Here is an 11,613-nt window from a genome sequence, read left to right on the forward strand (position 1 = left end):
TTTTCTGACAAATAATTGCCAGCAATAAGTTATCGCTTTATCCTGTTCTTTTGATCTTATACAGAATTCTTTGTTTGTCTACATGACATTGCTGTAGGAATGACATTTGGTCTGCGACTGCCAGTTCGGAAGTTCTTTGGTTGTTTGATTCAATCAGCTAAATCTAAATATAATAGAAAGTATTTTGTAAAATTTTCTCTTTCTCTGTTTCGAAATTATTGTCTTAATGGATGATTGCGTTGTTTGTTCATGAATACCAGACATTAAGGACAGAAATTTGTGTTAGCTCTGGGATGGGAAGCTAAAATAAATTCCGTAAATACATGGAAATCAACATAGCCGACTTCGTCTTTAAAATGGAACTTACAAACGAGAGAAAGGAAATGTCTAAGTACCCTAAAACAGTCATTGTTTCATCAAATTTTAGTTTTACACAACTTGGCTTCAAGAACATATTTAAGCCTTAAAAATAATGAGTCAAGTTGTAAGAGAGTCAGAAACTCATGTAAGAAGGGCTTCTCTTTCTGCAAACTATTTCTTCCAACAGCAACTATAGAACCAAGATTATATGTGACTAGTTGCCCTTCCTTTCTCTTATTAATATATGCGGTATCCATGGCCTTTGATTGATATCCCTTGCAAATTATACTTTTGACTCATTATTTTCTCCAGTTTTCCCCTCTAGCTGTATACACTTGTACCATTTTGCACATGCAATATAGGCAATCAAGTCTATGGATGTCAAGGCAGCTAAGAGGAAGTAAAACCTATCCAAGTGACCTTTATTGAGGTTTCCAGGGATCCACCCTGGCATGTGATCTTCGGTGGATATCTTCATAACCATACTAACAAGTAAGCTACTCACATAATTCCCAAGAGAAATGGATGTCATGCAAAGTGCACTTCCGAAGCTCTTTAAGCCGTCTGGTGTCTGAGCGTTGAAGAACTCCAACTGGCCTACATACATAAAAACCTCGGAAGCTCCTATAAATGCGTACTGAGGGATCTGCCAAAAGATGCTTAAAGTGCTTGTGTCATTGCAGTGGATGCATCCTTGTTTTGCATACTTAAGCCTATAGCATTCAACTAGTCCAGCTGAAACCATTGCCAGTACTGCTATAACAAGTCCAACTCCCATTCTCTGAAGTTCTGTAAGTCCCTTGGAATCTGTCTTTTTGAGTTTTCCCACAAATGGATCAAGAACTCGGCGGTAGAAGAAAATGAAAACTGCCACACTGAGTATATCAAAGCTGGACATGCTAGCTGGGGGTATTCTGAAATTGGAGACGGTGGTTTTCATGGCAGCGCCTTGCTCCACAAAAAGTGAAGCCATTTGTGTGAAAACCACAGAGTATATTATGGTGCAGAGCCAAATTGGAAGAAGTCTCAGTATGCACTTCACCTCTTCTACTTGACTTACAGGACAGAGGCGCCAGGGGTTGTAACCGGTCTCTTTCTGATCATCTAGATCTCTTGAAGATATAAATGCTGCCCTGTCCAGGAACCTGCAATACAGTAACAAATGGCAAATTGATCAAACTGTTGTTGCTCACTGCAATCAAGAATGGAGAACAGTACTGGAATGGAAATCAAACGTGTGTTAATTTGTAGCAAACTGATCACATGAATACATTCATTGTGTAGTTTCAGCTGAAAGGAACCTCCACTACTTACTTGAACCCGTGAGTGTGGAGAATCTTTCTGTTGGCATTCGTCGAAGACTCCTTTGCATCCATGTGAAGTAAGTTCTCTCCGTTTGATGACATTTGAATTTTGGATTTCCTTGATGCAGCCACAAGGACTTGGCTGAACCTGGAGAGAGGGTTGCCACTGGGCTTGAAGTGTCTATACCTCGAGGTGCATGCAAGAAACAAGACCAGTGCAGCAAAGGCAGAACCTGCAGACAGCCAGAAACCAAGAGCCCACATTCCTTCATCCTCGAAATAGACCAGAATGGTGTTCGAGAAAAGTTGGCCGATATTAAAAGCTAGGTAGAAGTAGCTAAAGAAGGCCACCTTAGAGTGACCCTCCTCTGAGTGCTCCTCGTCAAACTGATCAGCTCCAAATGTGGCAATATTTGGTTGATAACCTCCATTACCCAAGGCAACTAGATATATTGAGAGGTAGAACATTCCCATCTCCAATCTTGAATGTTTTCCACAATGAATTGTTTCATTCCCACAACCTTTAGGCTTAAGTAAGAATAGGTATGATGACAGGGATAAGGACATTAGACCCTGTTATGTCAAGCCACACAGATTTGTTGATTAGTGAAGTAGTTAATGTAACAGTTAGGAATTAAAAAGAAAGATTATGAATGAGAGGAGAGAAAATGGAGCGCTACTTACTATAACAAAGATGACCTGAAAGACAGCACAAGTTTTATATCTTCCCCAATAAGAATCACTGAGGAAAGCACCCACAAGAGAGAAGATGTAAACTGTTCCAGTCCACTTGCTCACATTGTTAGCTGCATCAGCATTATTTTGTCCTACAACCCTTGTCAGAAACAGCACTAGGTTCACTCCCATCCCAAAGAATGCAAGGGTTGCCAGAGCTTGATTCACTGATAGATGCAATCAACAAATCAGGGAACAAGAATCATTGGCACCATGTTCTCAATATTTTGAACCATGCATGGTAAGTTAATACGCATTACTCCTATAGCCATATCCTTCAGTAATGTTTATTTAAATTGTGTTTCATTTTTCTGTTTGATATATAAAAATTACCAATGATTAGGATTTCATGCAGTCAGATAATCCACAGGCGACTACTATATCATGACACGAAAGGTACTTGATATTATAACTTCTATTCCTTGTATCCTGCCTTCTATAATAGATGAAAGACAACATAAAAACATACCTTCGTCTACTTGAGATAATTGTCTCTCATTCATATGCATTCTAATAAAAAAATCCTCAATCTCAGAGGTTATACAATTTTGAAAGGAAAGAGATAAAAAGAAAGTACTGCAAATAATAATAAAATTATAAAAATTAAGATATGAATAATTAGAATTAAAAACAATATATGGCATTAAAAAGTCTAAAAAAATATCCCATTAACAGGGTCCTATTTTAACAAGTCTATTCAGGGTATAGTGTCAGGCACGTTTAGGATTTCCCTTTACACAGCACACGATGAAATTTGTATTGGTTTCTTTTGTTAAAACTTAGATAGTATTGGTTTCATAGGTGGGATAACACTTTGAAAGCTTATTAAAAGAAATTAAACTGTTATATTAAATATTCTCTTTAAAAGAGAATATCGTGATTTTCATGATTCTGAATTCACTTTTTGAACTCTTTCAGTCTTTGTCGTGGTTCTGAAGGAAAAAGTCACTCTACTGTTTTGTATGGCATTTTTTTTACTATTCCAAAATTTAATTTTTAATATGACGATGCAGTATTATTTTACAGCAGGGCTTTGCACAAATGCATTTAAAACTTGTAACTCTATACACACTTGCGTTAACCCAACCTTTATCCAAACAATACACCTGTACTAAAAAAAAAAATCATTATAATATTATCTTTTTGCAAAAATTAAATAATAGATAATTCAAACTGGAATGATATAATAATGAAAGTATTTTAAAATAATTATTTGAGTGTATTTTAAATTTTAAAAAATAATTATACCTATAAATATTATATTTGCATAAGTATTACATTTAATATTAGTTATTTTAATCTAACTTTTCATTCATGGAAAAAGGACCTTTATTATTCTTTCGTGTCTCTTTATACGTGGAAAAAATTGACAACTGATAAGGATCAGAGTAAAAGAAAGAAAAGTAAAATTGAACAAACATTTTTCATCGTTTTTAGGAGCTGGAGGTGAGCCCTTTTATATCCATATACAGACAACAACTTTACACAATCACAACCAAATAGTGTACCGTAAGTTTCTTTTATACTTCTAATAAAATCTAAAGATACCTAACACACAAAGAGACCGAGGAGAATGAATCTTTCTTAATTGTCGGAAAATTAAATATTATAAACCATCTAAACTAATTACATTTCTTTTGCCAGATAATCACAGATTTATATGCTAAATAGATTGTTAATATTTGAATTTCTTTTGTTTGTGTGATAATGCAACACTCAGCAGGATTTCGAAAATAACTTAAGAGAATAAGGGTTCTAAATAATTATATGATCGTGACGTATATCAGTTTTTGTTATTCAGAATGAACTATATAGGAACCTGCATTATATATATATATATATATATATATATATATATATATATCACCACTTACCCCAAATAGCTGGTTTCGTACTCATCATGCTCCTCTTCTTTTCTTTTCTATATGAGTAAATAGCAGTGACCAAATACTAATTATTGAATTAATAAATAAGTTTGCACTTCCAATTTGATTGTTGTAAAATGCTAATGGTTACAAATTTGCATGCATATCTGTCTGTGTTGATGACACATGGCAGCAACCCACATCATGCAAATTTCCACAGCGGTTACGTCTCTGAAAGGTATTTTTCTCTGAAAGCTATTTGTCTCTTTTTCTTCTGAAGGACACAGCCAAAAACCCAGTTCAGGCATTATTCAGAAATCTATATCCTCTGTCCCATCATATTTAGGTATTGTTTTTCAAAATTAAAATTAGTTTTCTTATTTTAGTCAGAGAGGTGTTAATAGTATACAATTTGGCCTTTTACCAATAATATAAACAAAAGCATATAATAAGTTACTAAGTACAAAAACTCCAAAAACATTCATTTTTAACATTTAGATAATAATACTACTTAAGAGGGTTTGAAGAATTTCATCATCCAATAATTATGGTAATTTAATTTAATTTTGTTCTAGTTTTGCATGGTGGAGGAATAAGTAGTTACTAGGTAGCCAGCCAGCCAAGACATAGCTGTAAGTGTCTGCCAAACACACACACTCCACAGGAAAATGAATGCAACAAAACTGACTGAAATGTCTGGTTTTGGATTTTGTACTCCAAATGAAACACGTTCCTGCATTTAAGTGTTGTCTTCTCCTTCTTTTCTGGTAAGAAGGAGACTAACTAGCATGGTTGCTTGTAGTAGCACATATTCCACCATAAAGTAACCACCCTTTTGCTCTTTCTATGATAAGCTATATGCACACAACCCCATGAGTCATAAGAAAACTTCTGCACACAATACTCCTGGTCTGAAACTTAGGTTACGTGTATTTCTACATATATATCACCATAATCATTGTATTTTTGCAGTAACCTATTTCTGTCATTAACCTAAAATTCCTGAGATTAATAGATTCAAAGAATATAAGATCAATTAATATTTATAATGTATTGTAGTACACCCTATAACCTTTCACTTCATAGATAATAACTCATCGGGGAATTCTCTCCCTAACAACAATAATTCCTCAATCTAGGAGAATAAAAGAGTGATGTAGTTATTTGTTGTCCTTTTCTATTTTCATATCAAAACAAACAATTTTTTACGACTAAAGAAGATACGGATTATATGCATATGATGTGATAATATCAGATATGCATTATCCTTCACCAAGATCCAAAAGTAATAAAAATATACGTGCAGTTAATGTTTTTGGAGCTAGCTTACATAGTATGATAATTGCAGCAACCCATCTTCCAGATTTGGCTCTTATAGCAGGACCACCATGCAAATCAACACTTCCATCAAGAGTAACCTCTTCTGATTCTTCTTCAAACTTGCTCTGTGCAGAGTTTTGAACACACAAAATTCTAGGCTTTTCAGTATTTGTCACATTCATTGTTGATATAAATAAAGAATACAAAATGATGCTAATACATGTCACACTCATTTTTCTAGTATCTTACATAAAATATATGAACACTGAGGAAACTACAGACAAGAAGAAACACTTCAAAAAATAAAGAAGAAGAAGAATATGTAATGTATGTGTAAAACCTCTTAACACTGACCTCTTTGCAGAGCTCAGACTCTAAGCAAGACATGAGTGGTATATGAAAAGAAGAAAGTTGATAATGCAAGGTAGATTACTCAAGTAGAGGAAGGTTGTTGCAGATTGAGGTGAAGGAGAAGAGAGAAAGCAATGTTACACAAGAGAGAAGGAGAGTGGGAGAGATGAATATATAGATGAACTAAGGTTGGCATGAACGGTGGAGTAATGAAGTAAACCAAGAAGTGGGGTATCCACATGTTATAAACATACAAAAACTATGTATGACATGCACTTTTACAAAGACACAAATTTGATTTAATGATATGAAACAAGAAGATAATACAAACATTACAGTTGTTATGGGAATAGTACATATGATGATTTATGTAACAAAAAAACCATCACATTTTTTGACACGTACAATTTTACACCTTTACTTTTATTGTATTCACATCTTTTATATACAATAAAAGGAAACACAAATGCATTCTCCCTTTCTTTCCATACATAACAAATACATTGAATTGAGGATTAAAGTTATTGAGTGTGGAACATTCCACAAGTAATTGTCAAGTTTATTTATTTTCTTCAACTTTAGTAGATTAAGTTTAGTTTCATTTTACAATAAGTTTGGTTATTGATGTAACATGTTTGATATATTTAAGAGTTGCATTGAAACTATTCTCTCAAATCACTACACAAAAATTATTGAATAAAAATCAATATTATAAAAAAATATATAATTATTATATTGACTAAATTAGATACTATTTTAAAAACTAAAAAAATAAATTTAGAAGCTACCAGATTTTAACAGTTTTAGCTATCAATTATAATTGATATATAAAAGTTTGATAGTTAATTAAATACTAATTTAAAAATTATTTATCACTAATGAAAACTAATTTAGATATAAATATTTTTTTAATTTTTAATTTAGTCAATATAATAACTAATTATTATTTTTTTATAATAGATTTTTATTTAGTGATTTTTTTTAGTGAACTTGCAGACAAACTCGTGAGAGAATCAAATAAAGAAAAACGCATTTATAAAATATTTAATAGTTTCTTTAATTTTAAAATTGAAAAATTAGTTAACTTAAAATTAATCTTATTAATATATATATATATATATGTGTGTGTGAGAGATAGATTTATTATATACATTTTTAATAATTTTCTTAGTGATTAACAAAAAACTTACACATAGGACGTCATATTAAAAAACATTGAAGGTATTTAATATTTTCTTAAATTAGTAATTAACAGATATTTGTTATAAGACTTTAAAATTTTTACTTTTTAAGCAATTATTCTTTCTGTTTCTGTTGGGATAAAGAATATACTATTCAGAACAAAAAACTATACGTATCCTTGTAAAGTAGTGTTATTCTATTATCAATTTTGATCTAATTGCCTAAGTTCTTAATAATTTAATTATTACGCAACCAAGTATAATACAAGTAAAAGTTATGGAATTCTATTATCAAACATCTAGAATATAACTCATCGATAAGCACAATTTTTTTATATATTTTGATTTTGGGTAAGAGAACAAAAAGGACCATACATCTATGTATTACTCTTACGTTAGTTTGGTCTTTGACAGATTTCAATTCCACTTCTTTATATGCATTCCAGATAGACACGCAATTCTAGCACTTCCAAATCACCATTAAATAAAATCTAAACACTTTTTTCTTTTTCTAAAAATATAAATTCTTCTTAATCTAACTCCTACAAAATATCATTAAGTCTCATTTAGTTCTTAAATAGATAAAAAAAATGTGATAATCATGTTGTAATGTAAAGTTTCATAACAAATATGATAATATCACTTCCTCAATCATTCTCTTGTGTTTGTTTGTTTCTTAGAATTTTGTTTTCAGGGACAAGCTTCCATTATTAGTTCACTTTATTAACTCGTTTTTAACCCTTTAAGAGACATAGTTATTGACTTTTTTCTACCAGTTGCTGGGAAATTATCTAATATTTTATGCATAAGTGATTTTTTTATAAGTTGTTATTTTAGAAGAAAAATAAATTACACTGCTAAAATATCATTAAATAAAAATTAATTTTAAAGATAAAAAATAATTAATTATTATATTAAGTTAATTATATATTATTTTAGAGACTAAAAAGTATTTTACTAAATTAGTTTTCACACAAATAATTTATAAATTGTTATTTAGTTATCAAGATTTTAGTTATTAATTTAAAAATTATTTATTAATAATAGAAACTAATTTAGATGTTAATAATTTTTTTAAATCTTTATAATAGTATTTAATTTAATCAATATATAAACTAATTATTTTTTATCAATTTTTAATGATTTATTACGGTTACTTTTCTTCTAAATTAAAATTAATTTATATATAATTCACTACAAAAAAAAGTGTATATTGTGGCGGTTTTTTTCGTATAAAGTGGCGTTTATAACCGCCACAATATACGCTTGTGGCGGTTTCCCAAACCGCCATAGAACTGGCCGTCACAAAGTTTAATGTGGCGGTTTTATGTTACCCGCCGCAACACCCGCCACTTTAAACATAGTGTAAGTAGTGGCGGTTTTTATCTGTAAGTAGTGTCAGTTATAACTGTCGCAATTTACAATCATTGAAGAAGATTCTGACACCATAATATTCGTAAGTAGTGGCGTTTTTAACTGACGTAATTTTATTACTGAATAAGGAAAATTTAACCACTTTTTTATAATCTTTTTTATAATTTTTTTTATAATCTGTTTTATACAATTATAAAATTTAACCACCACTTTTCTATAATCTTTTTTATAATCTGTTTTATACAATTATAAAATTTAACCACCACTTTTTCAAAATAAAATAAAATAATGTATAAAGTTATAATCATCCATTCATTTCATTAAAAATTAAAGCACACATAATAATGTTCAAATGTTTATATGTAATTGAAAGTTAAAACACACATAATAATGTTCAAAAGTTTAAAACACATAAAAAGTTCATACATCCCTAATTAAGTTTAAAATTCCAACACATAGTTGTTCAAAAGTTCATACATTCCTAGTCAAGTTTAAAATTAAAACACACATCTCTAATCAGTTTTGCTTCCGGCACTTGATCCTATTACTTGATTAGGTGATGGAGCACCACTTCCATAATCTGATGCCTGAAATAAATAATTTTAAGTTAATGAATTTGTATGTTTATAATTATAAAATAAAAGACACCAATAAATATTTAAATATATTAATACCTCATTGGTGGATGCATGAACCAAATTAGCTGCTATTGCAGCAAAATGTTCTGGAACGTCTTTTCTTGAAGCAATATAAGCAAGCAAAGTGTTCATTTGATTTTTCACAGTTGCAAGCTCATTTTCCATTTGAGTTATCTTGTCCTCCACATTTGATGAAGTTGAACTAGAGGAAGCATGGTTCATACCACTTAGCCTTGTTGTGGATCCTTTGAAAGCAAGGCTGGGACAAGCTCCATATGATAGCCCTCTAACTCGACCCGGATGCTCCTTACCAAATATGACACCAATTGGATCTTCTGGAGATATATTTGAACCACCTTTTGGATTTGTCAATATTAGTTCATCAATTTTTTCCTGGATAAAATTGAAAATATATCATGGCAGCAGCAGTAAACATAATGAAATGGTTGAACTCTCAACTACAACATAGAATGAGAGTAAGGTATAAAAGAAACCATCCAAAGTTCATCCCAATTCTCTACAATTTTGATGACAGTGACTTAAAACCCAAAGAAGGTAAAAAGGTAAGAAAAAAAACTGAGAAATTAAAGGCCTGAATATACTGACTAAAGAAAAAGGGGAGCATGCATGCAGATATTGATTAGTGACTTTATCATTTGGTTATTAATTATTTATACATAATAATGTGATTGTGTTTGGAATAATGGTACGTAATAATTAAAGCATGCTATAAAAGAAAATATTGATTAATTTTAAAATTCCCTTGTGGTAAAAGGTTCTTTATACCTGCACTCCATTATTAATTTCCCATAGCATGCTAAAATCTAGTGCGATTAAGAACAGACCATGTGTTTGGTCATCAATCAATCTAGTGCTAAAATCTATATGATAGCATTCTCACTCATCAATCACTATCCAAATTAAGACCATGTGGTTGGAACCTTAGAGACAAAATCTGTAAAATCATACCCCTAAATATAGATGCACCTATTCATCTATAAATAACAATTACCCACCCCTGATTCCACTTAAGTTCATGCTATCATACCTCTCTGTGCCGGTCACCATCACATAAACTACCATTCATTTTTATCATTATAATTCTTATTATTATTACTATTTCTAGATTTCCTGCTTTTTCTTTTTCCTATCCACCACTTCCCATATCAATACATCATCATCAAAGCAGTTCAATATATCATCATGATCAATACATCATCATCAAAGCAGATCAATATATCATCATGATCAATACATCATCAAAGCAGTCCAGTATATTTCCATGATCAATACATCATCATCAAAGTAGTCCAGTATATTTCCATGATCAATACATCATCATCAAAGCAGTCCAATATATTTCTATGATCAATACATCATCATCAAAGTAGTCCAAACACTTACCCCAATTTCCAGCGCCTCTTCATTCACATATATGCCATTTTTCCTCTTATGTGTGATCTTCCACATTTCAGCTCGTCCAATATTTTTACCAGTCTCAATTTTCTATATGTTCAACAATAATAATATAAGTATAATGTGGTGGAAATTGTAATATATTAAAATAAAGAGCACAATATAAGTAAACAAATACCAAATTATTTCTTCTTCTTGACAAAGACATAGCACCACCAGTGTGAGGAATAATTTGTCTCTTCCTTATATCTCTATTTCTATTACACATGTTCTACAAAGTGAAAATGAAATCAGTTTTGTGTAAACTTAAAGTAAGCTTATTAATAATAATAAAAAACAGAGTTTACTATACCACTGTAGAAGGCCTCAAACGATAATCAACAAAAACAGTCCATTGTTCCATGTTTAATCCAGCTGGAACATTCTTGATGAGGTCACTTCTGCTCATAAGAGGGTCATAAAATTCATTCCAAAGCTTGCATCTGTATTCCCTCCACAGTTTCCCAATTTTAAACATAACATCTCTTTTAGCCAAATCTTCATTTACTTTGAAACAAAATCGAGACTTCAAAAAAAGAAAAGAAGTTAGTCCAAATGTATTGAATAAATTAAAGTTATTTCAATGTAAGTTATATTACCTTTAGTACACTCTCCCACACTGTATCCTTGTAAGTATCTGGCAAAGTTGACCACTTTTCAAAACTAATAGGGAACAATACATGATTTGCTGCTAGTTGTCCACAAACTCCAGCAAGTAAACCAGATGCTTCTCCAATTGGTTGAAAATTGTCATCATAGTTCACCACCACACGTAATCCGGTAGGTAAGTTATGAGCATCCCTAACCTTCACCTTTAGTTTTTGACTAACTCCTTCACCATCTATAAAAATCCAAATACATTATTTCATGTGCAGTGAAACTTATTACATGTAAAGAAAAAAAAAACAAAAGATTTTACCTATAGCATCAACAAACCAATAGTGGTTTGATTGCCTTGATTTTCTTGGTTGCACTCTTTCAGACTCAGAAGTTGGTTGTGCAGGTGCAGATTCAGAAGTTGCTGGAGGTA

General features: G+C 31.3%; 2 protein-coding genes across 2 annotated transcripts; both read right to left on the reverse strand.

Annotated features, from left to right (window-relative positions):
- Nucleotides 1-296: 296 nt before the first annotated feature.
- Nucleotides 297-6,231, reverse strand: LOC137809984 (protein NRT1/ PTR FAMILY 7.3). Its single transcript, XM_068611082.2, has 5 exons — nucleotides 5,939-6,231; nucleotides 5,595-5,709; nucleotides 2,349-2,566; nucleotides 1,675-2,237; nucleotides 297-1,505 (listed from the first exon to the last, which is right to left on the reverse strand). Exons 1-5 carry the CDS (start codon nucleotides 5,969-5,971, stop codon nucleotides 644-646), a joined length of 1,791 nt encoding a protein of 596 aa, XP_068467183.1. The 5' UTR covers nucleotides 5,972-6,231; the 3' UTR covers nucleotides 297-643.
- Nucleotides 6,232-8,835: 2,604 nt separating this feature from the next.
- LOC137830459 (uncharacterized) lies at nucleotides 8,836-11,413 on the reverse strand. The gene is made up of 6 exons (XM_068637819.2): nucleotides 11,183-11,413; nucleotides 10,897-11,109; nucleotides 10,723-10,815; nucleotides 10,533-10,634; nucleotides 9,165-9,521; nucleotides 8,836-9,077 (listed from the first exon to the last, which is right to left on the reverse strand). Exons 2-6 carry the CDS (start codon nucleotides 11,059-11,061, stop codon nucleotides 9,003-9,005), a joined length of 792 nt encoding a protein of 263 aa, XP_068493920.2. The 5' UTR covers nucleotides 11,062-11,109; nucleotides 11,183-11,413; the 3' UTR covers nucleotides 8,836-9,002.
- Nucleotides 11,414-11,613: the final 200 nt, after the last annotated feature.

The sequence above is a fragment of the Phaseolus vulgaris genome, chromosome 2 (assembly GCF_051622355.1).
Source record: "Phaseolus vulgaris cultivar YP4 chromosome 2, ASM5162235v1, whole genome shotgun sequence".
Classification (NCBI taxonomy): Eukaryota; Viridiplantae; Streptophyta; class Magnoliopsida; order Fabales; family Fabaceae; genus Phaseolus; species Phaseolus vulgaris.